General features: G+C 39.8%; 1 protein-coding gene across 3 annotated transcripts in view; it reads right to left on the bottom strand.

The window, feature by feature from the left end:
• RREB1 (ras responsive element binding protein 1) overlaps positions 1–27,116 on the bottom strand; it is a 144,698-nt gene that overhangs the window by 49,628 nt on the left and 67,954 nt on the right. For all 3 annotated transcript variants that reach the window (XM_036747982.1, XM_036748070.1, XM_036748004.1), the window contains exons 4-6: positions 26,403–26,611; positions 21,328–21,417; positions 20,101–20,264 (exon numbers count right to left, since the gene is read on the bottom strand). In XM_036747982.1, the coding sequence (XP_036603877.1) occupies positions 20,101–20,264; positions 21,328–21,417; positions 26,403–26,573 (425 nt within the window). In that variant the 5' untranslated portion in view covers positions 26,574–26,611. The remainder of the gene's footprint in view (positions 1–20,100; positions 20,265–21,327; positions 21,418–26,402; positions 26,612–27,116) is intronic.

The raw sequence follows: 27,116 nt of genomic DNA, 5'->3' as shown, positions 1-27,116 counted from the left end.
TATGGCAAGCTTTGATATGCTACCTTTTCTCTCTCCCTGGAAAGACCACGGTCTCCCTCATAGAACTGAACCCAGTTGTACTATGGCCAAACACCCTTGGTCAGTATCTAACCCATAGTCAGGTTATCTAGTTCAAGTTCATAACTATATAGACGAGGAAGCAGAGATGCAGAGAGGTGAAAAGAGTGTAAGGTAGCTCCAAAGTGATAATGTGAAAGGGAAATGCCAGTGTGCGGATGGATGAATTTGTGCCTTTGAGGCGTTTGTGATTTCATATTTTGCAAATAGGAGGACTTAAGTCAGGATGAAATTAAGATATCTGGCCAAAGACACATGCCACCACTTCCGCAAAGCCTTTCCCCTGCTAACGAGCCTTCTGAACCACATGTCTTGCCCCCGCCCTCCCCAGTCCCAAGTCTGATGTAACATTTATAAAACTTACAGAAGGTGCCAGGAATTAGGCAGTGAAAGGCTCTTTAATACAAATAAGAGTTATATACCCTGCTAGAGTATGGGTTCCATGAGAACATGTCACCCAGGACTTTAGCATAGTGAGCTGCAGAGAACATATGGTTAAAAGTATTCACTGGCATTGAACCTTCTCAACTTTAGTCACATATAAATAATAAAGCAGATGGAGTAAAAATTTCAGGTTCCTGTGGTGACAGGCCTGGCTTCCAATAATCTGGTCCTAGAGCACGGTGCAGCAGGATAGGATTATTTACAAGCTGAAACTAACTTACTTCTAGTGTAAATCTTGCCTATAATAGTTGTCTCCAACATTCTACAGGAAAAGTAGAAATTCAGCAAAGTATGGAGACAGCTGAATTCTGGGATACAACCAGGATACTGTACTGATGGGAAACCAGACAGAACCCAAGCCAGACAAGCAAACTAGGGAGAACTGTGTTACCTTAGGGTAGCAGGCAACCAAAGTCTTTCCTTATAACTACCCTGTGTGCTTCCTAGGGAGCAAGACAGTCTCCCAAGAGGTCACTTAAACTGTATGAGCCTGGAGGTGGAGGGAACCATTTGGGGTCACCTAACTCCTAAGTAGGGGAGCTAGGAGGAATGTCAGGCTCTGCTCCAAGGCTGTCAAGCCCCTTCTTCATTACATAAAAGCCGCGCATTTCACATTATAAAGCAAAGCTGGTCAGACTCTTATTTTTCAGACTTCACACCATCTTTCCATTTCCACCATTAGTGTCCCTTTCTTAGCTCCAGAAAAATCAAACATTCATTTGGTCTAACATATTCCTCTGTCTTACTGAGGAGGGGTACGGGGAGATGTTATGTGTGTGTATGAGTTGGGGGGAAGATGTGAGGGAAGCAAAGTGAGGGAAAAGAAAAAAGGGTTTGGGCACTTTAGCAAGCTTTGTACTGGCCAAAAAAAATTCTTGATACCCTCCTCCAATTTCCAGTTATACTCTGGCGTGGTTAAGGCTCCAGGTGTTTGCTAAAACATTCGATAGGTTTTTCCAATGTTTCCAGCCCAACAGCAGCAACTACTTTTGTAAGCCCAATTCACTCAACACTTGTGCCAATTTTAACTGCTAAGATCTGTGAGTTTCAGTTAATTCTGAAATCAAATCTGCTGCGATCTGTCTTAGGAAGCTGGGCTACCTTACTGTCTAGCTAGCTCCTTACAGTTGGCATTCCAACAATTGCTATTCATACCCTCACAAAATGTCTACAATAAATGGGATAAAAATATTATTAGGGTGCTAAGTAACAGTAGCTTCTCAGCATGGCCAGAAGGAAGAAAGAGAAAATTAGAAAAAAAAAAAATCCCATCAATTGTATTAAGCTCCAGGTCTAAACTATGTGTTCTCCAAATTTCAAGTGTTGAATCATGTGACATCAGTTCAATAATTGTGGTTCTTTGGAAATCTGTCCAAGCAGCTGTGAATCCACATAATCATGCTATCATCATCTGTAAGAGAGGAGAGCTGGTCTTGAGATCCAAGTTTTCTGCAGCCCAAGGCTGACAATTTGCCTACACTGATGAGAGAATTTGTTAAAACACTTTGCTGAAATCAAGATAGACTATTGAGGTTGTAGCATTCTCCTGAACCTATCCAGTTAACATATATGTATATTAAAAATAACATTATTTTATATATTATATATATAACAATTGTTTTGCATATTTTAATGCACTCATGTTAACTACTAGTGATTCTTTCTCTAGGCTCACAAGTCACTGGCAAATTAAACAGATACTAGAATTCTGCCAGAGATTGCTGTCAAGCATGCTGCTCTATAGAAGGAGGGATTTCATGAATGTTCCCCAGCACTCCCCCACTCATCCCTAAATTAGAGATCTTTGCTCAGGTCATAATGCACATTCAGCAATCCTCATGATTCCTCAAAAATATTACTGACAGGAGATCTATGACGCCATCAGCAAGTTTTTCTTTTTCCTCCCTACTGTCCTGGAACTAAGTCTAAGCCCGGAAAAATAACTCATTTAAAACAGCTCTACATCTATCTACGACTCTGCTTTCTTCTTAATGAGATTTGCATTGCCCTTTGTAATTGAAGTTCATTTTCCTTAAAGTAGAAAATGTCAACAGTAATTAAAGGGTTTTGATTTCCCTAAGCCATTTGTAAACATTATGTTATTTCACTTTTAATTTGGAAGAAAAGTACCTAAGTGTAAGCTTCTTGTATGAATTAGGCAAATCTCTTCACTTCTTTGCCTCAATTTCCTCATCTGGAAAAGAGGTTGGACAAAATAAGCTCCTAGGTCATTTCTAGCTCTAATCCATGATACGCTTACTCAGACTTTTAAGCTAATTCTGGCCTTCAGCTTTCCTGAATCTATTCTTATAGTTAATTCAGTGGCACTCTATTATAAGGCTGACCATGAAATTATAATTTTTTTTTAATTTGGGCCATAGCCACCCATGAAGTCACATTTCATAATAGGGAATTAAGAAGAAAAAAAAAAGGAACATACTACCTCTGCCCTCAGAGAGTTTACTCTTTTGACACATTACTGATTCTGCAAAATACCTCTTGGATTTGTGCATTCTTCTTCATTTCAGCTACCACTCTAGTCCTAGCCTATATTGCCTTACTCATAATTTACTAAGGCCTCCTAACTGGTCTCTTTTCCTCAAGACACTTCCTACTGCAATTAATTTTTGTTGTACCACTGTCAAACTAATGGTCCCCAATCACTATTTACAATGTAAGTTGAAGCTCTTAAGACTACTTCCCCACTCACTTCAATAAATATTATCTGAAAGAGCACAGAATTTCCCCATTAGAAAGAAGTTCAGGTTATCCAGTCCAATGAATAAACAATGATGAAAAATGCCTGACAAAGGAATTAACATATTATAATTTCTAATTCTCCTTCTTAAAAAAAAAAACAAACTCCCTCCTTTATACAATCTAAATATCTTAAGACCATTTCCTTCTGTCCCATCTTCAGTGGAAAGAGAACATTTAGTCATCTGCATAAAATCTTGGAATGACTGGGATTCAGCACCACTCAGGCTGAATGAAAATAATATTCTGATTGCCTAAATGCCAAGTACACCATGTGACAAAGTGGAACGGCTGTTGCCTGGAATCCTAACCCAGTCCTACTGTTCTCTCTGTTACAGGCCGCAGGATCACAGGAGCAAAGATTTGGAGCTTGAAGGGTCATCACAGGCTATCTAGTCCTAACAAATGAGAAATGGGAGGTCCATAGGGGTTAAGTGATTCGCACAAGGACGTAAGGGCAGTGAGTGGTCAGTCAGGATTCAAATTCAGGTCCTCGAATTCCAAACTGAGCACCCTTTCCATTGTATCACACTGTTCAGCAAACAGTCGATTCAAGAAGACAATACTCTTACTACTGCGTTGATAAATCTCAGGGAAAATATATCTGGAGTAATTTCACATTACACAGGTCTCTGGGCTGAAATATACAGCATCTAAATCCTTACTTCCAGGAATAATCCATCAATAGTAATTTTTTTTTATGTAGAGGCCCTTCCCTAAAGCCAGAAGTTCTCAACCTGGGATTTATGAATTAGATAGACAGACAGACATAGAGAAATACCACATAGATATATATAAAGATAATTTTTCATTGAAATTAGTTTCCTTTGCAATCTTATATATTGTATGTATTTAAACACATTACTTTGGAAGGGGTTCATTAGGCATTAGACTGCCAAAAGGGTCCATGACACGGAAAAGGTTAAGATTCCCTGTTCTAGTCCCCGACCCTTGGCATTATGGTAAGGGATAGGCTACACCATCTCTACCTTCCCAAGCCTAAATATAGCTCTTAGCTGTAGCTCCCCATTTAGCCTCTCTCTCTCTCTCTCTCTCTCTCTCTCTCTCTCTCTCTCTCTCTCTCTCTCTCTCTCTCTCTCTCAGCAGTCAAGGCCTTCTCAATCTGGCTCCCAGGCACACTCTCACTCTTAGGCCATGCTTCTGTTTCTACCTAATGCAGTCTGCATTAGTGAACACTGGAATAGTCTGTATCCAACCCTCACATGTTCTTATGGGCTCTTTCTCTCTGACTCAAATCTCAGAGCTGTCATCTAGACAGTTCACCTAAGTAAGTTCTCCAAGAGACAGATGGCCCCTATTTTAAGAGAGAACTCATCCCTTGAAGATCAACTCTTCCCATATTTCTGGACACTGCTGGCAATGATAGAAGAAAAGTAAGGAGAAGTGAAATACTGCATAGCCTTTTAGGAAGCTATAAATCAATACAATACAAAATTAAAAGAGTATACTGAAAGAGACTTAATCGTAACCTGTAAATCCCACCAGAGACAGTGACTGGCCCAAGGTCAGATTATTATGGGAAGTAGAATCTGAAACTACCTTGTTTTGGCCTCAAAATCTATTGTTCTTTCCACAGTCAAGACAGAGAGAGATAGGCAGGCCTTGTCTCCACCACCCATTTTCCAATAAGGAGTATTCCTCCCCCAATCGGGAAATTTTATTGTCTTTCTCTAACCATCTATACAACCTGAAACTACATTTGCAATCATAGTGTCACAGTTTTAGAGCTGAAGGGGTTCCAAAATTTCATCTAGTCTAATCTCCTCATTTTACAGAAGATCCAGAAAACTCAAAATGACTTGCCCAAGGTAACAAGTAGCAAAGTCATGATTTGCACCAAGAGACTCACATTGCAAGTCTAGCATTCTCTCCCATAAACCTCATATTCTAGGCTTCAAAACACCATGTAGGAATTCCAACTCTCACAACTGCTTTTTGGAAACATCCTTCTGCCACACTCAAACTCACCAAAACAACAAATCTGTAAAGACAAGGAGGTCTGACAAAGGATACCATACTAAAAAAAAGTAAAATTGCTCCTAGATCTTCAAAAATAAAGTTTTGATTTATTTTTTTGCTGGGGGAAGATGGGAAATCATAAGTTCTATCCACCACTATAGAGAAAAACCTCAGAAGTTGTATTACTGTTACCCAAAGCTTTAAACCTATTTTTCAACTAAGTTAACCTGTACAGTGTCAGTGTCCCTTACCTCACCAATTCAAGTTCCTTAAAGGTAGAGGCTTATCTTAGTTTCTCCTACATAGTGCCAGGAACATAGCAGGTACTTGTTTATTGACTGACTAATCAACTTTTAAGCCACGAGTAGAATGCTACAATGAATTTCGTCAAAACTGTACATCATTCTGATGTATTCAATCAAAATGGTATAAATAAATACCATACAATGTATATCCTGGATTAACTTTTCCCTCAATCATCAGACTAGAACATCTACATTTTTTTAAACCACAGTATTCACTACTGAAATCACTGAATTCTCCCTTTACCCAATATATTCTTTTTTTTGGGGGGGGGGCGGGAATTGAGGTTAAGTGATTTGCTCAGGGTCACACAGCTAGTAGTGTCTGAGGTCAGATTTAACTCAGGTCTTCCTGATTCCAGGGCCACTGCTATCTACTGTACCACCGAGCTGCCCCTTTCCCAATTCTTCGAGCCAGGTACCAAACAAAAAGAAATAGCAAAGTTTCCTTTTCGCCCAGGCCAATAACAACAAAATTAGGGAGGAGATGGATGTTGGAAGAAGGTGGGTCCAAAAAATAAATCCCTTGGACACTTTGGGGGAATTTAACATATCACTAAGAACAGAATCACCCACTGGAAATTGGTGCAGATGGCAGGTTCTCAGAATACTTCTAAGCTATCATCTAATTACAACCACAGGCTCAATCTCAGAAGATAGCCAGATAATTCCAGTTATCTGCGAACCTTTAAGGTCATAATTTCCTTATGGATGTTACCAGAGGCCCAATGATTCTATTTATTTTGAGCGGCACTATAAGGAAGTAAAAAAAGCTCCATTTATTATCAGTCAAGATATATACCACATGACAACTGAGCAAAAAACTATACAACTGACCCACTGAACTGCATTCAACAGGTCCAAACAAGTTTTAACAAATTGTAACTATGTTTCCCTTTTCATTGGAAAGTAACTTCCCCCAGGTCCCCCCTCCCCAACAAAGTCTTTTGGTAACACTGGGAGAGGCCAGGTGAACATGAGAATAAGAGAAAATATTTTAGCCATACAAGCTGCCTTTCTGTCCATGGGAAAAAAACATATGGTGAGAGTCAGCACGTTTTTGGAGAAAAGTTTCTGAGAATACAGGTGAGCAGGAGAGTGGAGAGGGGCATTTGTATGAAATGCCTGATTTGATTAACATTGACAATGAATGAGATGGACTTGCTACTGGGGAGAGGTGGGGAGAACAGCCTGAGTAGTGAGTGGCAGGGGAGGGGTGGAGACGGAAGGTTAGCAGAGTCAAAGAAGAGCTTCCCAATGCTGCTCCACCTATGCTCTCCAAGTGGCTCAGAGGCACCCTCTAGTAATTCAAGGGTTGTGCTAGTCCAGTCACGCTCATCTAGCAGGCAGGTCAGCCTGGCAGTGTGAAGAGCTTTGGCTATGACGTACGCTACTCTGATGACTAAAAATCCAGAAGTCAACCTAGCAAGATGCTGTAAATCCCAAGGAGAGATTCCCCTACCCTTTAGCTGTGTCTGATTGCTATGTGTACAGGGCTCTGGGTGGGAACATCTCTTGCTAGTCAAATGGCTATGATGATACTAGAAAAATTCCCTTCGATAATACCAATGAATTAAACTGATCTCAACTTTAATCCCAATTTAAAAAAAATCGAGACCCTGGCAAAATTCATAAGCAGGTTGGATGTGGCATTCATTTTTGGCTTTGTTTCTGCAATACAAAATGGAGTGTGGAACAAAGTAGGGATGAATCTACAAAATGAGGGCACTGGATTAAATGATCAAGTCCCTTGTAGCTCAAAAGGGTGAAGAGGAAAGTCCCTCTCAAGACTGAATATCTCTAGGTCCTTGCCTTACCCCACTAAATCTGTCTTTAAGGGCAACGGTAAAGGTAGAGAGAGAAGTCCCTTCCCATTGTGTTCATTAATGTCCAGCACATATGCCCAGTTCAAGTGGACAAGGAAGCCTTACCAGAGTGTCAGGGAATCTTGGGATACAAACTAGACTTTTGAGGCACATCATAAATTGAGCTGTTTCACAAGAGTTATACAGAGAGCTGGGTAAACAATAAGTAACTGATGGCAGCTCAAGAAGTTTATGGTGATGTCATATCACTTCTAGGCTTTGCTTTTAGCCCCGAGAGGTATAAAATCTTTTCCTTCAAGGGCTTCGGGCAGACATATTCTGGCCTCTGAAACTATTATTAGTATGCACACTCCCCTCATCAGCTCCCTCAGGGTGGTCTCCTTCTGGCTTCTTCCCTAGCAACCCTGTTTTCCTCTCTATTCCCAATCCCCAAACCTTCTTGGATCAGACCTTGATTTGAGCCTATAGACAGTTCTGCTGATGTCTTCCCTTCTTGATATGCCAAAGATGGTTATTGTAAAAGATTAAAGGTTCAATTCTTGTTTTTGACTTTGCAATAGCATGGGGGTAGAACATGTACAGGTAATAATTGTTGGAGCAAGAAGAGAAATAGAAATATGAACCCTAGGGACCACGCAATACTCGCAAAAAATAGTGAAGAGGGGGTTGGGAAGTGCCATCAGTCCCCACGTTACAAAAATCACCTTATGGTCCATTTCTAGTATGCTTACCTCTACTACTTGGCATCCATCACATTTGTATTTCGCTGGCCTGTGTTTTCCTATTCCTGCCCTTTTTTGACCTACCTTTGTTTTCTGTAAAAATATCCCATTTATTCTACATATCTGCCACCCCCAGAGCATCACTAGCCTGCCTGAAAGCAACATTACAATACTTCTTTCAAAGAATCCATAAATGTCATCTTCACATTAAAATTAAGCCCATATTCAAGACTGGTCTTTAGATCAACCTTCCACACAACACAGTGCAACAAAATCCTCTCTACAATAACCTTGCTGGGCTATTTGAAAGTCATATACCTCAACGGTATACTTTGGATCCCAACATTCCTAGACACCATGGTAAGGCTTAATTGAGTAAGGCACAAGAGAACTTGCTGTTTCTACTTTCTCTCCTTTTTTGAAAAATCCTCAATGCCTCAAGTTTCTGATCTCTTTTTTTCCTGGGATGCCAGGTATAAGCAGTACTGGCAATGGTAGAAGGGGATGATTTTAGCCCTCCGGACTCTGACTTTACATTCCACCTGAATGTCTTTTAATTCTTCCCATTAGCTGTGTCCCCAGTATTCAGCACAATTCACAGTATTATGGCTTAATTCCATATGCATAGTAGATGGCTTAATAAATATTGACTGACTGAATATTTCTATCAATGGGAAACCTCATTCCACAAGGAAGCTCATTCCACTTCAATTATCTCTCCTAGTTCCATGGGTCAGCAATATATCTGCTTATAAAAGTTTAGTCTTTGTACTTTTCTCCCATTTTTACAGAAGTCTGCACTATGGTTGTGGAATACTACACAATGTTGAACTTGGCTGGTGTGCTATCTAGTTTTGTAGAAATTTTGTTTTTAAAATTCTTTGTTATAAGGGACAGATCTTGGAGAAGAATAAGGGACAAGTTGAAAAACGAAGTTCGCGTATTAACAAAATAACATAAACATGCCTTCCCTGTGATTTGTAGAAACCATCCCTTTAAAGCAGGAGTTAACCTTTTTTGGTGTCATGAATCACTCTGCAGATGTCTTTGGAACCCTTCTTAGAATAAAGGCAAATGTATAAAATAAATAATAATTACATATATAAAATACATATTACATATTATATAAATAATAAAATAAAAAATATTACAAAGGAAATCAAATATGCTTAAATATAATTATCAAAACCTTAAAAAGAAAAACCAAAACAAACAAGCGTATGGACTCCAGATTAAGAATTCCTGCTCTAAAGCAACACAGAAGTCCACTCTCTTACTCCTTATGACAACCCTTCAAATATCTAAAGACTGTTATTATGTTGCTTACTGAAGTTTTTATTTCTCCAGGTTAAACATTTTTTTAGTACATTCAATTATTCCTCAGGCCAGTTTTTGGACCCTGGTTGCTCTTTCAGAATGTGTTTAATATCCGCTCTCAGACTGTGAGAACAGAACCAGGGATGTTTTGTTTTGTCAGAAGATTGGGTCCAAATATTAGTTCAGCCATTTAAAATTTAGGCAAATCACTTTATCTATCTCTATACCTCACTTCCCTCAATTGTCAAATAAGTGGGGTTGGACTAACGGGTCCGAGGCTGGGGAGTCTCACCAGGGAAGAAAATAGTGTATAAGATTATTCCCTCCCTCCTTTAACTCCAGCTTGCTGAAGGTGCTCTGAGGTTTTCAGTATTCTTTTCATTCATTTGTGGAAAATTACAAGAGTCCTCAGGCAATCTACTTTAGTTTCCTAAACCATAAAATGAGAAAGTAGTCTGAGATGATGGCTGAGGTTCCCCTCTTCCATCTTTGAGATCGTTCTCCATATTTATGCAATTGTCTTGATCTTCACTGGACACAGTTTCTTGTTAGTGATAGGTTTCCTCCTTAAACTCACAAAACTCATTTAGAGACAGGGGAGACCTCAGAGTTTTAAGTCCTTTATTTCAAAGATGAGAAGTAAAGTAAGTAAGTGAATTCCCCAACGCAACTCTAAAGGTAACAAGTACCCAGGTAATGGAGGCCTGGCAGATTGAGACGACAAAAAGTCCTTGGTGTACATACATCTTTAGCTTTTTCCTTTGTTGTGATAACAGAGCCAATACCGATTAGGGAGCTTTCAGCAATGATCAACCCATGACCACATTCAAGTGAGCCATCATGCACGTGCTTTATATACCTATGCATTTATCAAGACTCTGAAAATTAAGTCTCAGAGGACAACTCTACCTTCAAAGTAAAGCACTTAATAATGTACAATTTGTAAAAAAGATAAGGAATCATGTAGCCACATTCAGAATGGTAGGAGAGAAAAGGAGGAACAGCATCAGGATAGGTTAAAAAAAAAAAAGAGTCTAGGGGAGCCTAGACTAAGAAACTGGTCAATGCCCACCAATCTTTTTTCCAACGAGAAATACTTGTGCTGAACTATAGAATGACTTGACGTATGGCACAGAGAGAAAAAGCACAAAGTACAAACCATCAGTGAAAGTATCTAAGGCAGCGGACGGAAAACGGCACAGGGCATTACATCATATTAATGACAGGGCAAAAACAAAACCAAAACCCCAAAGAAACGATCATAGGTCAGGGAGGGGCAGGCCAGCTCTCCCACCTTCAGCCCCTCAAAATGCAAGAGAGGTGCCAACAAAACATAGCAAGTAAGAAATTGATAGGGAAGAGCAGAAAGATGACTAGGTTGGGGAAAAGCCTAGTCCCAGCTCTGGACTAATTAGTTTGTGTCCTTCAGCAAATCACTTTACCACTGAGTCTGTTTTGAGACACCTATAAAATATGAGGATTAGACCAAATGATTTCAGGTATCCCTTGAATAAAAGTTATATTGCCCTCACTAGAATGTACACTTCATGAGGGCAGGGCCTGTTTTGTTATTTGTTTTCTTCTTTGCAATACAGGGCATTTTGGTGCTTTTTTCTTCACACTGTCTAAAATGATACCACCCTGTTCCTGGGGAATGAGCCAGATGTAGCTCTGCAAATAATGACCTGGTGAAAGGAAAACAGATGTAGAATTAAGGTCATTTTAAAAGCCCCACTAAGTAGAAAGGCAAAGCAGGTAGTCAGGAGGCCCCAGACCATGGTTTTAGACCCCCCCCCCTCACTTTAAGACCTCATGTTAATCACCTCACAGTACCTCAGTTTTGCCACCTGTAAAATCAAAATAAGACGAAGGACACACTTGAATGAATTGTTATTCAAGTACAAAGACCTATTACTATACAATAGTCAGATCCTGGCACAAGCCCATTATATAACTATACTGCCAGTTTACGGAAATGTGAATTTTTCCACACTGAAGGCCAACAACCTCAGCTTAAACAGCAGAGTAACAATATTCATTAGATACACTTGCGTAAGGTCAAATAGGGACCTAATACCATCAAACAAAATGCTAAGACTGTATCTTATTCCCCCTTAATTGGAGAGGGGGAGGGGGGAGAAGGAAAATGTTAGATGAAGAACTTTTTGCTTCTAATGACCTTTCTTAACAAACCAGAAGGGGGGAAAAGGCTGACAACGAGTGGGTACATTATAATGTTTGCTAGCACTAGCTTGTTCAGCCCAAACAGGTTGGACAGGTTGGATATTTAAACAAAGGTAGTGGTGGTGGTAGGAGGGAAGGAGGGGGTAGGGAATCCAACTCATAAAGCAGGACAAGTATGTGCTAAGGTAGAACTGAAGCCAGTCTATTGAAAAGTTTGTGACCTAACACGGAAAACCAGGCTCTCCTCCTATGGTAAATATCTATTGTTAAGCTAAACCAAATACACCATCAGGAACTTCAAAATTCCCAGGACATCAAGCAACTGGAATGATGGGGGAAAATAAGTGGGTGTGTTATACGGTGAATGCTTGACAACAGTCGTCATCCATCATCCCTACCCCCAAACACACACCTTTCACCGACCTGATTTCTATCCTGCATGGCTGGCCAGCTGTTCAAGTACCAGCAAGCATGGGTGCTCTAGATATCGCTGCCATGTCACAAGAAGCTTTACTGCTGTAGCTAGTGCTAATTACATTTAAAAAGGTTTCCCTAATGTCTGCCAAAATTTCTGTACAGTCGGTATTCAAAAAGATCATTTTACTACCTCTCTTCCCTGGGGGGTAAGGGGCGGGGGTGCAGGATGTATGTGTGTTGGGGGGAGCTTGGGGGTGGGGGGAGAATGTGAAATGGGAAGGAGGTAGGACATAAGGGGAAACAGTCTACAAGCACTCTCAGTGTATTCTAGGTTTCTTATGTCAGGGGATGAAGAATATTGTTTAGTCACAAACCAAGACCAAAATCTGCGAAGTGACGGTAGAAACGAGAAATCTGACTAACCTCAAAATCATGTGTTCCTGTTGGAATGGCTCTGCGAATCTTTCTGAAATCTAATTATACGGGAAGCTAACTTTAAAATGTCAACACCAGCTATAGATATAGATATATAGCAAAAAGTTTTAAAAAAAATATTTTATGGGCCATTCCGAATGACTAAAGATACTAAAGTAAAAAGCAGATCATTCGAACATAAAAACGGACCAACTACAGCAACTGGCAACTAACATAAAACGTTTAGATATTACTAATGGTAAAGCATTTCATTAGGGGAAAAAACACTTTAAAATTCTCATCTAATCCATCTTCCAGCCCTCAATGAATACGGGTAACATATCTATATTTTGGAAGGAAGGATTATTCTAAAGTATCACGCTCTGAAAGGGATGTTGGAATAACATCTGATGATGGAAACGGTCTGACCCCTTGGCAAGGTCACACAAGTCAGGTCACAGTCACGCTCCAGTAAAATAATGAGGACCCCTATGGGCAAGAAAAGGGAATTCAGATTCAGGGCACTGGGTTTGCCCACTGCAAACACACTGAGAATACCTGGTAAGAAGAGGGGTCTACTTTGTGGAAGTGCAGAGGTTAATAAACTTTAAATTCCTTGGTCTTACCAAGCTGAAACTACTGAAACATATGTTTTAACTGTTTCATTTCTCTGAAAACTTCTAAAAACCTAAATGTTTTTTTAAAAGGCAAATAATACCCCCCCCCCCGAAAAAAGCAAAACCCCAACATAGAAAGCACCAAAGTACAATGGAATGAGTGCTGCATTAGGGAGTCAGAGGGTCTAGGATTCAAACTCATCTGTGCCACTTACTACCTGCTTACAACCTAAAACAAATGGGGTTGACTAGGTGGCCTCTATGATCCTTTCCAGCCCTTAACCAACGATTCCTTTGGGTCGAAATATACATTATGTCAGTGTACTTGGTATACAAGTACATACAAGTATTCTAAGCCTCACAGCTTTTATAACTACAGATACCAGGCAATTTGAGCATCTTGAAAAAGCACCATAACTATGGAACTATGGAAAAGAAATTTCTATTCTCTTCAGGGAGAACTAGTTATCAGATATGCTACGACCAGATTCACTAGTATGATCCAATTGCTAACCAGAAAAATACATGGGATTCCCATCCTTGTGTCACAAAAAATGTGTCAGTACATAGAGTGGGTAGCAGAGAAAGCTAAAGCAACTCCATTTTGTCCGTAGTTCCTCTATCTTGCCCTTGACCCTGCTTGTATTGCAGCCCCTTCCCCCTTATTGCTCAAACAACAAAGGTGGTCCTATCCATCAGGAAAGGGTTAAAAAAGATAGCTAAGGTGAAGAACAGCCTTTGCTGTTACTCATCCCTAGCAACAGGTCTGTCCCATCAAAGGATACTGCCCTCCCTATTCCTACCCTACTAGCCCCCAGCAACAGCCTTGTCCAATCCTAAGGTATCCTATACCTAATTCATCTCCAGCCTAAATGAAAAACTATATAAGCTTTGTCCTTTTGTTCCTTTGAGGAGTCTCCACCCCATGCAGGTGAGGCTCCCTTGTGGTCAAACTCGATAAACCCTCATAGGTTCCTAACTTTATGGTATTGGGTTTGGGTTCTGGTTTTGGTATTGGTTCTGATTGTCTCAGCGGACTGTCAGTTACATTGCCTCAAGGTCATTATCCTGAAATTAAATTAAATCAAATCAACAAACACTAACTGAAAGCCCACTCTCTTACCAGGCACAGTGTCACGCACTGAAATTACTATTAACTTATTTGTGTAGACACATAAAACTCTGATCAACCAGAATTTGCTCAATGAACATAACATAGTTCTGTAAATGAAGTTAATTTCCTGTGTGATGTATGTGTGTGTCCTTAGCATTATTTAGTGAGAACTAAGACATCGCTTTTTGGGGTGATTTGTCTCTTTTTAAAGAATAACACAAGGAAACAAAATCCACTTACTTGAGTTTTACTATATCTAGAAATTAAATTCTTTTAAAGTTGCCATAGATTCTCTCCCCCACCTCCTCACTTTGAGAAAAATCAACTACATAAATGGGGCAGCCCTGTTAAATGACCCACCACCTTTTTTTTCTTTTTATAAGCAGGAATGTTTTTCCCCTTGTGGCTAGACCTGATTCATTCCCTCAGAAACATATGGTAAGTGAATCAGGCACCTGATGATTAAGAGACTCTTGTTTCAAGATGCAACTGCCGGGGACTGTTCGGTGGTCATCTCCACCCTTCAGAAACACCGAGTACCATAACAAGTTACGGGCTGTCCTCACTTGTAGTCAGAAACTTGGTATTACCATAATATGAGCTCACAAGGCCCTTACACACTATGGGGATTGAGGGCAAGGAATGACTATCCACTTCCCTTTGCAATGATCCTCCTCGGCTGCTCCTACATCCTGAGGATGCCACTGTTCATCGACACGATGAAGGCAGTTCAGTTTCAGATTTGGCCAGTTCTGTGCATTCGGTAGGAGGTGGGTGTGCTCAAAGCAGACTCTCAAAGTCATAGTTATCATCAAACAGTGTTGCATAGCAGATACTTCCTCTGAACACCTAAGTCACTGCTCCTCCCCACTCTCATCATCTACGTGCACCCTTAGAGGCCTCAGTAGCTACTAAATAATTAGCAGTTCCAAGACATTCTTCCTTCCTCTTTATTCCCTTCTGATGAAACAGTGAGAAAGAGAACAAGTCTTTCTTCCACAGAGAATAAAACTGAGATGTTGGTTGTGGTTGACTGCTACTGCCAACATCCTGACCATTTCTCTAGATTGGTTTTATCTCCCCCTTCCCACCCTCAGCTCCTAAGTCTCATTTTTTAAAGGGGGAAAAGATGAATATAAACTACTATTTCTCTCTCCACCCTATAAAAATATCTGAAAGAAGACACCATCTAAAAGATTTATGCCGAGTTGCCTGTCTCTTTTGTGTTGCTGTCTCTTGATGGGCCTATTGCCTAGCACAGTCTCAGGAGTTCTGTGAATTAAAAATATTTCCAAATTGGACGCTGCTGTACTTTTCCCTTGAAATGACTTTTACCAAAGTCATTTACCAAAGCTCAGTTTCTCAAGTTTGTTTTGGAAGACCAGTATCATTAAATATATATTTTTAAAAAATTTATGTGGGAGTAACTGATAAAGAACTCTTGGAAACCAGAAATTGGTGCTACTGTATTCATGATATATGGATTTGTACTTGATTGCAAACTCACTCTCCTGCCCTGGAACCAAATGATGAGATTAGCAAGACTTTGGTTGCAGGATTTACGAAGCCTCAGAATCCGCAGACAGGGAAGTGGCAGCTATTAAAACTGCACCAGGACTCAGTAATAAATCTAATACTTTTCCCTACAATTTTTTTTTGCTAAATTTTCTTTTCTTTCCTACAGAGGCACATCTAAAGTGACCAAGTTTTCTAAAATACCATTCCTTGTTTTGCATCAAAACATAACAAAGGCTCATCCACTCAAGTATTCATTCATTAAAATGTGGCTGCTGTTTTTATTGTTGTGAAATGTATTTTAACTTACAAATGCCACGAGGTATCCTAGCAAAGGACATCATTTTTACAGATCTAACCAATAAATTTCTTTATTAGAGTAGAATCAAGTATAATAAATTGGGTGCTGCATAAACGCTAAACAAAAACCATGAAAACGGATTCCACCTCACTGAAAAAATTTCATTTGGTAACCTGGAACTTGATTTTAGATCATTTCACCATGTCTGATTATGTGCTGAGCTGTTCCTCATTTATAATTAGGCTAAACTAGCATCTACCAAAGAGTGCCCACGTAAGAGGAAACATGGGTGAAAGAGATCGTGAACTTTAGGCAATTCTTTCTTTCTTTTTAAATAACATTTTATCTTTTCCCTAATTATATGTAAAGAAAACTTTTAACATTCATTTTCTTTTTTAATTTTGAGTTCCAAAACAGGCAAAGCTTTTTATAAAATGAAGAGGTTGACCCAGATGACCTCTAATGTTGCCCAGTTTTAAATCTATGATCTTCTGACTATGAATTTGCAATCAAGTCATTGTGTTTTTCCTCAAAAAAAAAAAATCTTATACACAACAATGAGCAATGAATGAGAGATGTACATACAAATGCTTTACTCTGTGGGACAAGTAACTGCTAAAGTATCAAAAAGGCAACTGAAAATAGTTCATTTTCCAAAAATATTATGGTAAGTTATAAATAATGAGGCCTTTTAGGGACTTCATCAACTGATCTTACCAGGACAGGACACTGACATGCAGAAGACCAGAGGAAATACTGAACAACAGGATATGAATGAATGTCATGTCTTTACTGAGTACCTGCTATGTGCAGGCACTGTGCTAGATAACACATGGACAAAGGGAGACAGACAGTCCTTACCCTAAGGAGCATTCATTCAAAGGGGGTAAGGGAAGAGAACCACAAGGCTGGTGAAGTAGCATGAAGGGCAGCTTATTGACATGAACTTAGCAGACCAAAGTAGGAGATGGAAAGGGAGAATATACGTGTCACGGCATGACCAACATCAAGATGGCCAAGATGGATGAAGAGATAGCGCATTGCGTGAACTGGGGCTGACTAGGTCTAGAGAACTCGGCTCAGTTCCATGGTGGTACTTGCAAAACAGAATAATAAAAGTTATTAATTCTTAGAGCTGGAAAGAACCTAGAACCCAAGAGCTCTCAGCCACGTGTTCTTTGCGGGCCATGATGTTTCTGAAGGCCCAAAGTCAAAATACAAAGGTGTTAAAAAAAAATTAGTGGAAGTCTTTAATGATGCTGATGTCTTTAGGACCCAACTCGACTTACTTTAAATCTAATTATGGTCTATCAGGCTTTTTTCTAGATACAGTGATGTTTGGAGAGAAATTTATTTGACTAATAGTGTAAGGGAATTGTTTTTCAGGTTATGTTGCATGCACTGGTGCATAAGCAGAATCCAGCATGTAGCAGATGCACATAATAATAGATGCAAAAGAGGTGGGATTGGAAAAGGAAGTGGACCAGTCCCATAGAGAAAGGATCCGTTGGCCAGTCCATGAGCTCCACCAGTGCCCAGGTAATCTCTAGAGATTTACAAAGGGTCCCCAGAACATTGTGGAAACCCCTTAAGAGAAATTTATGGAAGATCACAGGCAAGAGTCAAACAGGATAAGAATGTTAGGATGGACTAGCAATCTCCATCATTGAAGAAGCACCTTCTTTGATGAAAAATCAATCTAGCTATGTAAAAAGAAGTCAAGATATAACAAGGTCCTTCCGAAGGCAGATTCTACACTTTAAAGCCCTCACTAATCAGTGAAAGAAGACAGAAAATACCAGGAAAGAAAACTGTATGAAAAGGGCCCCCAAATAAATATAAAACAAAATGAAAATCAAGTGCCCACAACTACCATCTCCCAAGAAATGTCTAAAATGAAGTCTCACACCACTGTGGACACTAAGGACCGATAGTTAACCTGGGTAAAAATAAACGAAGAGAAACAGTATCTAGAACTGAAATTCTGCACTGACACCTAGCTTATTAAAAGGTTTTGAAGCCCTCTAAGGATACCTGAGATGAAATTCTCTGAGTTCATTATGGAAGCTCTGGCTCTTCTCAGCAAAATATGGACAGGGACCTTGAGCAACCAGAAGTTTCACAATCTTTGCCATCAAAATAAATCAATCTGGCACATTTTTCTCAAAATTCCTAAGTAAGCTTTGACCATTAATTTTACTGAAAAAATTATTTTACCTACCGAACAGGTCTACTGTAAAAAAAAAAAAAGCTTTGAAAACCTGATGACTATATAAAAGATATGAAAAGATGTCATCACCACAAAACTCTACTCTGCCATGTCATTATGTCTCAAAGACTAGGTTACAGGAGCACAACATCTGACCAGTTATAATGATAATAATGAGCATGATCATCATCATAATATAATATGGCTTCGATTATGGTCCTTGCTTTCCAAGGATGAAGAGGATCATCATAGAACACGGTGGCCTCTCAGTGATGAGTTCTTTGGGCATGGCTAGGCTAATCATGATACAAAGAAAATCTTACAACGGACCTCAGTGGAGCAGAGCTATGTTTATGTTGACTATGACAGTGGCAAAAAAAAAAAAGGGGGGGGAGTGTGCAAAAAAAGAACTAATAATCAGAAAGTTTTTAGACTACCTATAAATCTTTAGAGAATTGTTAAAGCTTAGCACAATGCCTAACACACAGTAGTAGGCACGTAGTAAATGCTACCTGATTAGTAGTTTAGCAAAGAAAATACAGAATAGAGGAGAAATAAGTATTTACTGGTATGAATGAAACCAGAAGACAAAAAAGAAAGTTGCAGATAAATAAAAAGATGGCTGAATTTCTTTTGGAAGAGGCAAATAAAGTAGGTGGAGAATGAAGTTGGTTTTATTGTTCAACCAAGGGCAATAAGAAAGATATTTCATGAGATACTTGGTCATCTCATTGCAAGGCTTATAAGATAGGGGGAAAAAAAGACTATCAATCACCAATCAACATGCCCACTACAAAATTATTTGATACCAAAATCAATCATTGAGGGTATTCTAGATAAAAGTATGAGAATGGAACAGGCAGACATGAAAATGACATTCTGCAGCAGACCACTTTATAGTCACATAACTGACCAAAGAAAGCTATACAAGATCACACTGTGCCTTAATTTGATTTGGTACAGCAAAATAGTTCAAATATGGCCTCAGACACGGCCCAAAAGCTCTGTGACTTCTGGCAGATTATTCAAATTCTGACAAAGAGAAAGAGACTAGGGAACATCACAGAAGAGAGCTGGTGGCATGATCAGATTACTTCTGTGCACCAAAAATAAATCTCTCTCAATGGTGTTTAGAATGAGAAAAGAAATTACCTTTTAAGAATGAGATCAGGCTCATTAAAACCAAACAAAATAAAAAACCAAAAGTGAATGTCTGCACCTAAGAATCCATGGAGATTATGCTTTAAATTCTATTTTCAAGCGGTCTGTCCCACATCATCTTAACATTCCCTCACACTGTTCACTCCCACTTTCCAGGCGGCAATCTGATAGATCACACTATCAGGAAGTGCTTTTCTGACGTGTGGCCAAGATATTTTTCCTTTTCTTTACTTCACCCTGTTCTATTGCCCCAATACTAACTATGCCAGTTAACCATTTACTGAAAGGGCCTGGAAATACTTGGCAAGGAAAGAGTTCGAAGAGAATCTAATGGGTATACACGAATACTTAAAAGGCAAAAGGGAGGATTAAAAAAAAGAAAGTATTCATACTTAGAGCTACACTTTCTGATAAGCAGCCCACCACTGGCACCCTCACAAAGAAAATTCAAATGGCACAACTGGAATGCCTCTTCTATTTGAGCTCTGAAGAGCTTTGAAGAGCTAAAGACTGAGCCCACATACTCCAGGTTAGATGAAGTCCTTAGTGTGTGTGTGTGATCGCGTCTGTGTTCGAAAATACTAGCAGAGGACGGTCAAGAATATTGTCAAGGTAAATAGCTAAAGACTTCTTTCTCCAGGGAGAGAACATGCCTCATGCTTCTTTGGGGAGCTAGGAGAAAATTCACTCTTCCTACTCCTTGCAGAAGCCAGGTAGCCGCCCAGTCCAGCTCAAGACTCACCTGTGCATATTTCCATTGGTCGTAAAGGACTGTCCACAAACCGAACATTTGTAAGGCCTTTCACCAGAATGTACCAGCATGTGGCGATCCAAGGAGCTTGCGGAGCTCAGAGACTTTCCACAGATGCTACAGGAATGGTCTGTCCCTCCAGTGTCTGTGTTATGCTAAAGAAAGCAATGGTCTTATTAAAGTCATTCTAAATCACTGTCAACATTCAAGGAACCATTATAAAAACAAAGTTTAATAAAGCAACTCCCCCAAACATTATAGTCTACACTACTCCCAACGCTCTTTTACGCTCCACGTTTCTTGTGTTTGGTGGATTTTGCTGCTGTCAAAACAAGCAGGTTAGGACCTTGGATGGACATATATTTTGGCTCTAAAGGGATGGGCTTTTGCCAGCTTTTTTCCCCAAATGTTTCCCCACCACCTCCTAAATTTCCATGTTGAAAACTGCTTTTACTACAATACCGAGAGAAAGGATAATTTATGATTCTCTCTCTTCCTGCAGACTGTATGTGTTTAAGTCAATAGATCATATTTGGATCTTCAGATGCAGATGGGAGTCTCTACCCATCAGATAGTAGAATTGGGCCTTTACAATCATAGTGGTTGCTTTATGTCAGCCTCCAGCTTAACCTCAATTAGATACTGTCTCTTTACAACTCGATACTGCTGGTGAAGAGGAAGTGATACTGTACATGGGCTAGAATATTTTCCTCAAACTTTTCTTTAAAGAGGAAACATTTACATCCAAATTGGAGGCCAAAAGCTTTGACTACTTAGGAGACCCACAATTCAAAAAAAAAAAAAAAACCAAAAACACAAAACTGCTCTCTTCCACAGCACCTATCAATCCTCCTATACTAAAAAGTTAGGCCAGATAAGCCAGATTTCTCTAAAAGAAGCAAAACATTCCTGTTACTGTTCTGAGCTAAGTGCCTCTAAGTCACAAAATTAATACAAAGATGGTTATTCCCATCCTAGGGATTTCTGTCAACAATGATGGCTTTCTGGAATACAGTGATTTCTACCACTTTCAGGAAAATGAAAAAGCAAAAGAGGCAATTTGGGATTTTCCCAAAGAAAACAAAATGAATTAACAGATAAAACCAGAGGATACCCCAAAACATTCCTTAACCTCAAATTAAATGAAACATAATCAAATTACAAATGTGACACTTCCCACTTCATTTGACGAAGAAGAGAACCAAAAGCCTGGCATACCTGACGAATGTGCATAGTTAGCTGATGCTGAGTTGTGCAAATCTTTTCACACAAGGGACAAGTATAGGAAGACTTTTCCTCTTTAGTTTCCTATAAAGACAAGAACAAAAAGAGAGTAACTTAGGTTTATTTATTCAGCACCATTCCTGTATGAAAACACAACTAATCCTAACAAATACGACAGCTGCTAGTTTTGTTTAAATTGAAATTTTGATATTAACACCATCCAAAATGAGTACGTTATATACATAATTGACAGAAAAGGAGGTGAAATGTTAAATCTCTGTTATGTAACCTATTTAATGTGACTGATAAAGTGACTGATCAAGATGAGCAGTAAGTCAGAGACAGAGCTAAGAAACAACACAAGCCTGTTAATTCTCCATCCAGGGCATTGTCCACTGCTTCAAGGGCCCCTCCTAAGACTGAAGCAGCATTCAGTATCAAGATAAACATGTAGAAGGAGCTCAAAATATCGCCCCTTCAGAAAACACTGGAAAGGCTTCAGAATGATTATCCTCACTTCAGAGGGCTGACAGTGAGTCTCTGTCTGGAGATCTGCCCCAGAATGCTGCCTCCTCCATAAGAAGGCTTTTGTGATTGCTTCAGTGCCTTCGGCCTCTCTCCTCTGCTCCCTCCTCCTTTGTATTCACTTTGTATATATCGATGTTTGTCTCCCCTAATAGATTGTAAGCTGCCTGCAGACAAGGAGCTACTTGCTTTTGCACCCCCAGTTTCTATCACAGTGCTTAACACAATGAAAATGCTCAATTTAAATTAACAAGTATGTGTATTTACTAAACAGCTACTATGTGCCAGACCCCATAAACAAAGAAAAAAATGAAACTTCCAAGGAACTGACATAACAATGATAATAATATTAATAATAGTATCTATACAGTGCCTATTCTGTGCCTACACCATGCATGATACTGTCCTGAGGGCTTCTCAGATATCTCATTTGATTCACAGATACTATTTTATTTGCTGCATTTTAGAGTTGAAGAAACTGGGACAGAGTTTAAGTGACTTGCCCAATGTCACACAGCTAGTATCTAAGGGAGGATTCAACTCGTGTCTTCCCAACTCCAAGCTCAGATCTCTGAACACTCTAGATCACTTCACTATTAAACTAATGGTGGAGACAAAAAGTGCATAATAAAATGCATCAGGGACAGGTGGGATACAAGGAACAATGATGTAAAGATAGAAATAAAAATATAATTTAAAACATACAGCCTAAATATAAAGTGAATAAAAAATATATACCAAGTAATTAATACCTGGTACTTGGGGGGAAGGGTAGATTAGCAGTTAGAGGAATCAAGAAAAAAAGGCTCCAGGCAGAAGATGATATATGTTAAAAGAAAAGGGACTCTATGAAGAGTCTGTATAAATGGCCAGTGCAAAGGCAGATGTGAGAGATGAAGTGTCCACGAGTAAGAGTCATTAGTAAGGAGGCCAGTTTGATCAGATCACAGTGTATAATGAATGCCCAATGAGTGCAGAAAGTTAGGTGTGGGCCAGGAGAACCATTTATGTTTTTAAGAATGGGGGAGAGCATTGCACATAAGTAAACTTCTCAGTGACCCCCAAAACTCTCTAGGCTCTGCAGGTGCTAACCCTTCATTGATAAGGGAGAAGCCTCTGGGAATTCTCAATGAAATCAGAGATCTCCCCTCTTCCCCACCCCCATTTCCACTCTCCCACAAGCCACCTACCTATGTCAGTGAAGGAGGAGCAGCCCCAAAGACATAAGAAAAGAGCCTTCAAAAGATTTGTGCTTGATTTTATACATATAGAAAAATGATGAATAAAAATTCTTTCCTAAGACTCTTCTAATGATGGATAGTCATTAATAGTCCAACCTTTCCCCATACAAATTAATGTTAACATCCCCACCCCCCAAAATAATACTGTTTGAGTCATCCTCCTGTAAAAAAATGAGTGACACTTATCATCGGGAAGGAAGTTAAACAAACCTTTCCCATATAACACCAGAATTTTCTTAGGCTACAAATGACAACAATTGTTCTAAGGAATGAGAATCAAGGTGGTTTTGGAGCACAAAACAGACCACAGGACATAAAAAATACAATAAGCCATGAGAAAAATCTCAGAAATGGTCCTGACAGTAAGGTATCAATCCAGGGATTTCTACATAATTATCAGGCTTTTGTAGGTATAAAATATATATGTATACACACTTATATATAAATGCAATTCCAATCAGGATTTTAGCTGGTCCACCCTCTGAAGAGATAAATTAACACAACGGAAGAATTACTAGTTCACCCTGAAGCAGAGATCGGACATCATGGAGTTGACTGGCATTGACCCTGGGGTTTATTATTAACTGACACCCAAACTTTCTCTGGTCTCGAGCACTAGTGTACTACGTACCATAATGCAGGTCAACCAAATCAAATATGGCTTGGAGGGAATCAGTTTCATTGACCCACTGGACTCTCTGTTCTACCCTCATATAGCCAGAAATGGTGAGCATCACTAGTGTTGAAAAGGCATTGATGAAGAATTTAAAATCTAGCTACTGGAGTCCAGTTGGTGAAAGGAACACTTCCTGAGTTGAAAGATAAAATTAGCAGCTAATTTGATAACTCACTATTCCATAATGAAGCAATCTGACACCCTTGTTAGGCATTCAGCTAGAGGCTAATCTGTTCTGGAAGTCTGTGAGAGCACTTAGAAGATTTATCCCAGGGTTCCTTTTCATCTCTGGGACTCCCTTTTTTCTTGGGGGAGAATGGGGAAGAAAAGACCCTCATTGCAATCCTAATACAACCTTCCCTTAAAAAAAAAAAAGACAAAAACATCACGTAGGAAAAGTCTGGGCACAGCAGCAGAATGGGAATTAAAGCAAGAACATGCTCCACTGGCTCTCCCCTGCATTTATCAACAAGGGAGGGATCTGGAGCTAAACTATCACGTTGTGGTTGATGCTGGCCACTTAAAATGGTGTGCCTATGAAACACTTCAGTGAACTCTACAGGCCTCAGAAGAAAGCTAGAACTCTCTCACCCGCAGTTGGAAAGGCTGGCTGTTATTAAGAAAGTGGTGACTAAAAAGAACCTTCTTTTGCCCTCCCCTTCCTTCTCCCCCACCTCTCTGACCTCTCTTTTTTGGGCTGACAAAACAGAGAAGGGTTTGAATGGGAATGAAGTGGTCTGGGGAGTAGGGGTGACTGCTTTCCTTTTTAATCTCTTCTCTATTGGGGGGGTGGGGGTGGGAGGGCACGGCAGAAAGGTTCTTCCTTCCTCTATCAAATTAACTATCTTTTCTAATCCAATGATCCAGGAATCCCAAATCAGCTCCCAAGTAGCCAAACAAAGGGAAGTACAGACAAGACACTTATCTTCCTGACTTCAAATCTGCCCTCAGACGCTAACTGTGTGACCGTGGGCAAGTCATTTAGCCCCGTTTGCCTCAGTTCCTTCATCTGTAAAATGAGCTGGAGAAGGAAATAGCAAAATACTCCAATATCTTTGTCAAGAAAACACTAAATGGGGTCACGAAGAATTGGACATGACTGAAAAACAACTGAACAAGCAGACAAGACACCCAAAAAGACAAACTGTGTTCTACGATATCATAGTCCCTGAAGTAACATCAGCCATTTTTTCTCTCGATACTATGTTGTGACATCCCAGGAGGGAGGTCACAGGTATGAATGAGGACCCCTTATCCTAAATTCCCCAAGAAACACCCAGCAAAGCATGTCCAAAGCAAAGACCTTTACAGAGGAACACGCCATTTCAATGAAGAACAAATGTAAACAACCAATTACCTATTAAGAGAACAAATCAATACTCCTCTGGTTTGAGAAGCCACAGAAATATTGTAGTGCAGTGGAAAGAACATGAAGTTTAGAGTTGGACAACACAAGATCAAAGCTTGGCTCACCTTAAGCAAGACATTTAGCTTCTCTCGCTTTCAGTTTCCCTATCTGTAAAAGGAGATTGGACTAGATCATCTCTAAGGTTCCTTCTAGCTCTAGAACTTAGGAAAAGGTGTTCAATGACTTTTGAAACCTAGCTTTATTTAAATAGTAGTTTTGAGATCAGGATATTAAAAGGTTATTATTTGTTTTTAATGAGTATGTCACAAATTGCAGCTAGAGAATTTCTGGAGCCTCTCCTTCCATCTGCAGGTATTTGGGGGGGGGGGGGGGGCCCGCATGCCAGGGCAATTGGGGTTAAGTGACTTGCCCAAGGTCACACAGCTAGTACATGTGTCAAGGGTCTGAGGCCACATTTGAACTCAGGTCCTCCTGACTCCAGGGCTGGTGCTCTACTCACTGTGCCACCTAGCGGCCCCCCATCTGTACATATTTTTAAAAGCAGGCTTTCTATCTATCTGCCTGGACAAATGTAGAGATCATTTTGTGTCAGGGTGCTTGGTGACACAAAAAGGGGCAAGGAAGGAATAAGGATCATTCACTCACTACTGCTACTACCTCACTTACATTAGACAACGATGCTGGGAGCCATTGGAATAAAAGATTTGAGAGCATGATTGCTTTAAATATAAATATTGTCCAAAGTGCTCCATTTGCATACAAACCAAGGATTCCTCTCATTTCCTAATTTATTTTTATACCACCAGAATCCTTTGTAATCCCGGCCCACTTATTCCCTCCAGCTTCCCTTGATCTACTGCACACAGAGACATCATGGTTTTTCTCTAGACACTATAGAACAAAAAGGTGGTTGCCTTGAAAGAGCTCAATAACCAACTGTAAGTAAGGAGATAGAACAACATGGAATCACATCACAAGCACTGAACGCTTTAGAAGAAGGGAGAACGACCTCTGGGCTCCTAATGGAACTAATATTTAGATAAAAGGCATATTGCACTGGTCAGCAATATTTATACTACAGGAACGGAGGTTTACTCTCTAAGAGAAAAGTGACAAGACTGTGAGATGTGTTCATTCACAGTTATGTAGTTACATGATTAAAGTGGTACTAATTCCCCAAAGATCTGAATCAATGACATTCACTCTGACTCACAGGCTGGACTTACCAGACTTCAGAGGTACATTTATCATCATTTACCTGGTTCCTCCTGCCAATCCGATTCGGTCCTGATGACTTTGTTGGGGATTTGATGGCCTGTGAGTTGCCGCCATTCTCTGCAATCTTCCCCACACTCATTACTGCGGACATCATGGTATTGATGGAAGATAAATCTGAACCTTCTAAGCTGATGGGTGACTTTGACGTCATAGGGCTACAGTTTAAGCTGAGGCTTCTTTTTGCTGGATCTAAAGAAAGGAAATGTAACATAAAAGAATGTTAGGCAAAGAGAAGACCAAGAAGTGAACATTTATTCTTTCTGAGACTGGGAATTTCAGGAGATGTTTGCAGGGAAAGGCAAAAAGTTGAGAAGCCTCGTGGAAGTCGAAAGTGGTTGTTTTGAGGGCTTCTACAAAGAGCAGGGTGGCTTTCTTCACTCTCTTCAACAGTTGGGCCAAAGAGCTGGGTAAAGTAGTGACAACAATAAAAATCACTAAGCTCTTGGACCTAAAGACAGACCTGAGACAACTCTGCCAGACTTGTCATTAATTTCACTGCCGCAATAAAATCAGGTTAGTAGCCTAAGAATGAGAATCTAACTCATCTGTGACATATCACCTATACATCTGTGACAAGTCACCTGTAATGAGTTGTAGAATAGCAAGAGCCAACATTTTGTGATGTCAAACCATTTCCCCATACGTATATACACCTGTAGTAACTTAATGGATAAAATATTTGGCAACAAAAAGC

The sequence above is a fragment of the Trichosurus vulpecula genome, chromosome 1, assembly GCF_011100635.1.
Source record: "Trichosurus vulpecula isolate mTriVul1 chromosome 1, mTriVul1.pri, whole genome shotgun sequence".
Taxonomy (NCBI): domain Eukaryota; kingdom Metazoa; phylum Chordata; class Mammalia; order Diprotodontia; family Phalangeridae; genus Trichosurus; species Trichosurus vulpecula.
This window is presented reverse-complemented; position numbering and strand designations above follow the sequence as displayed.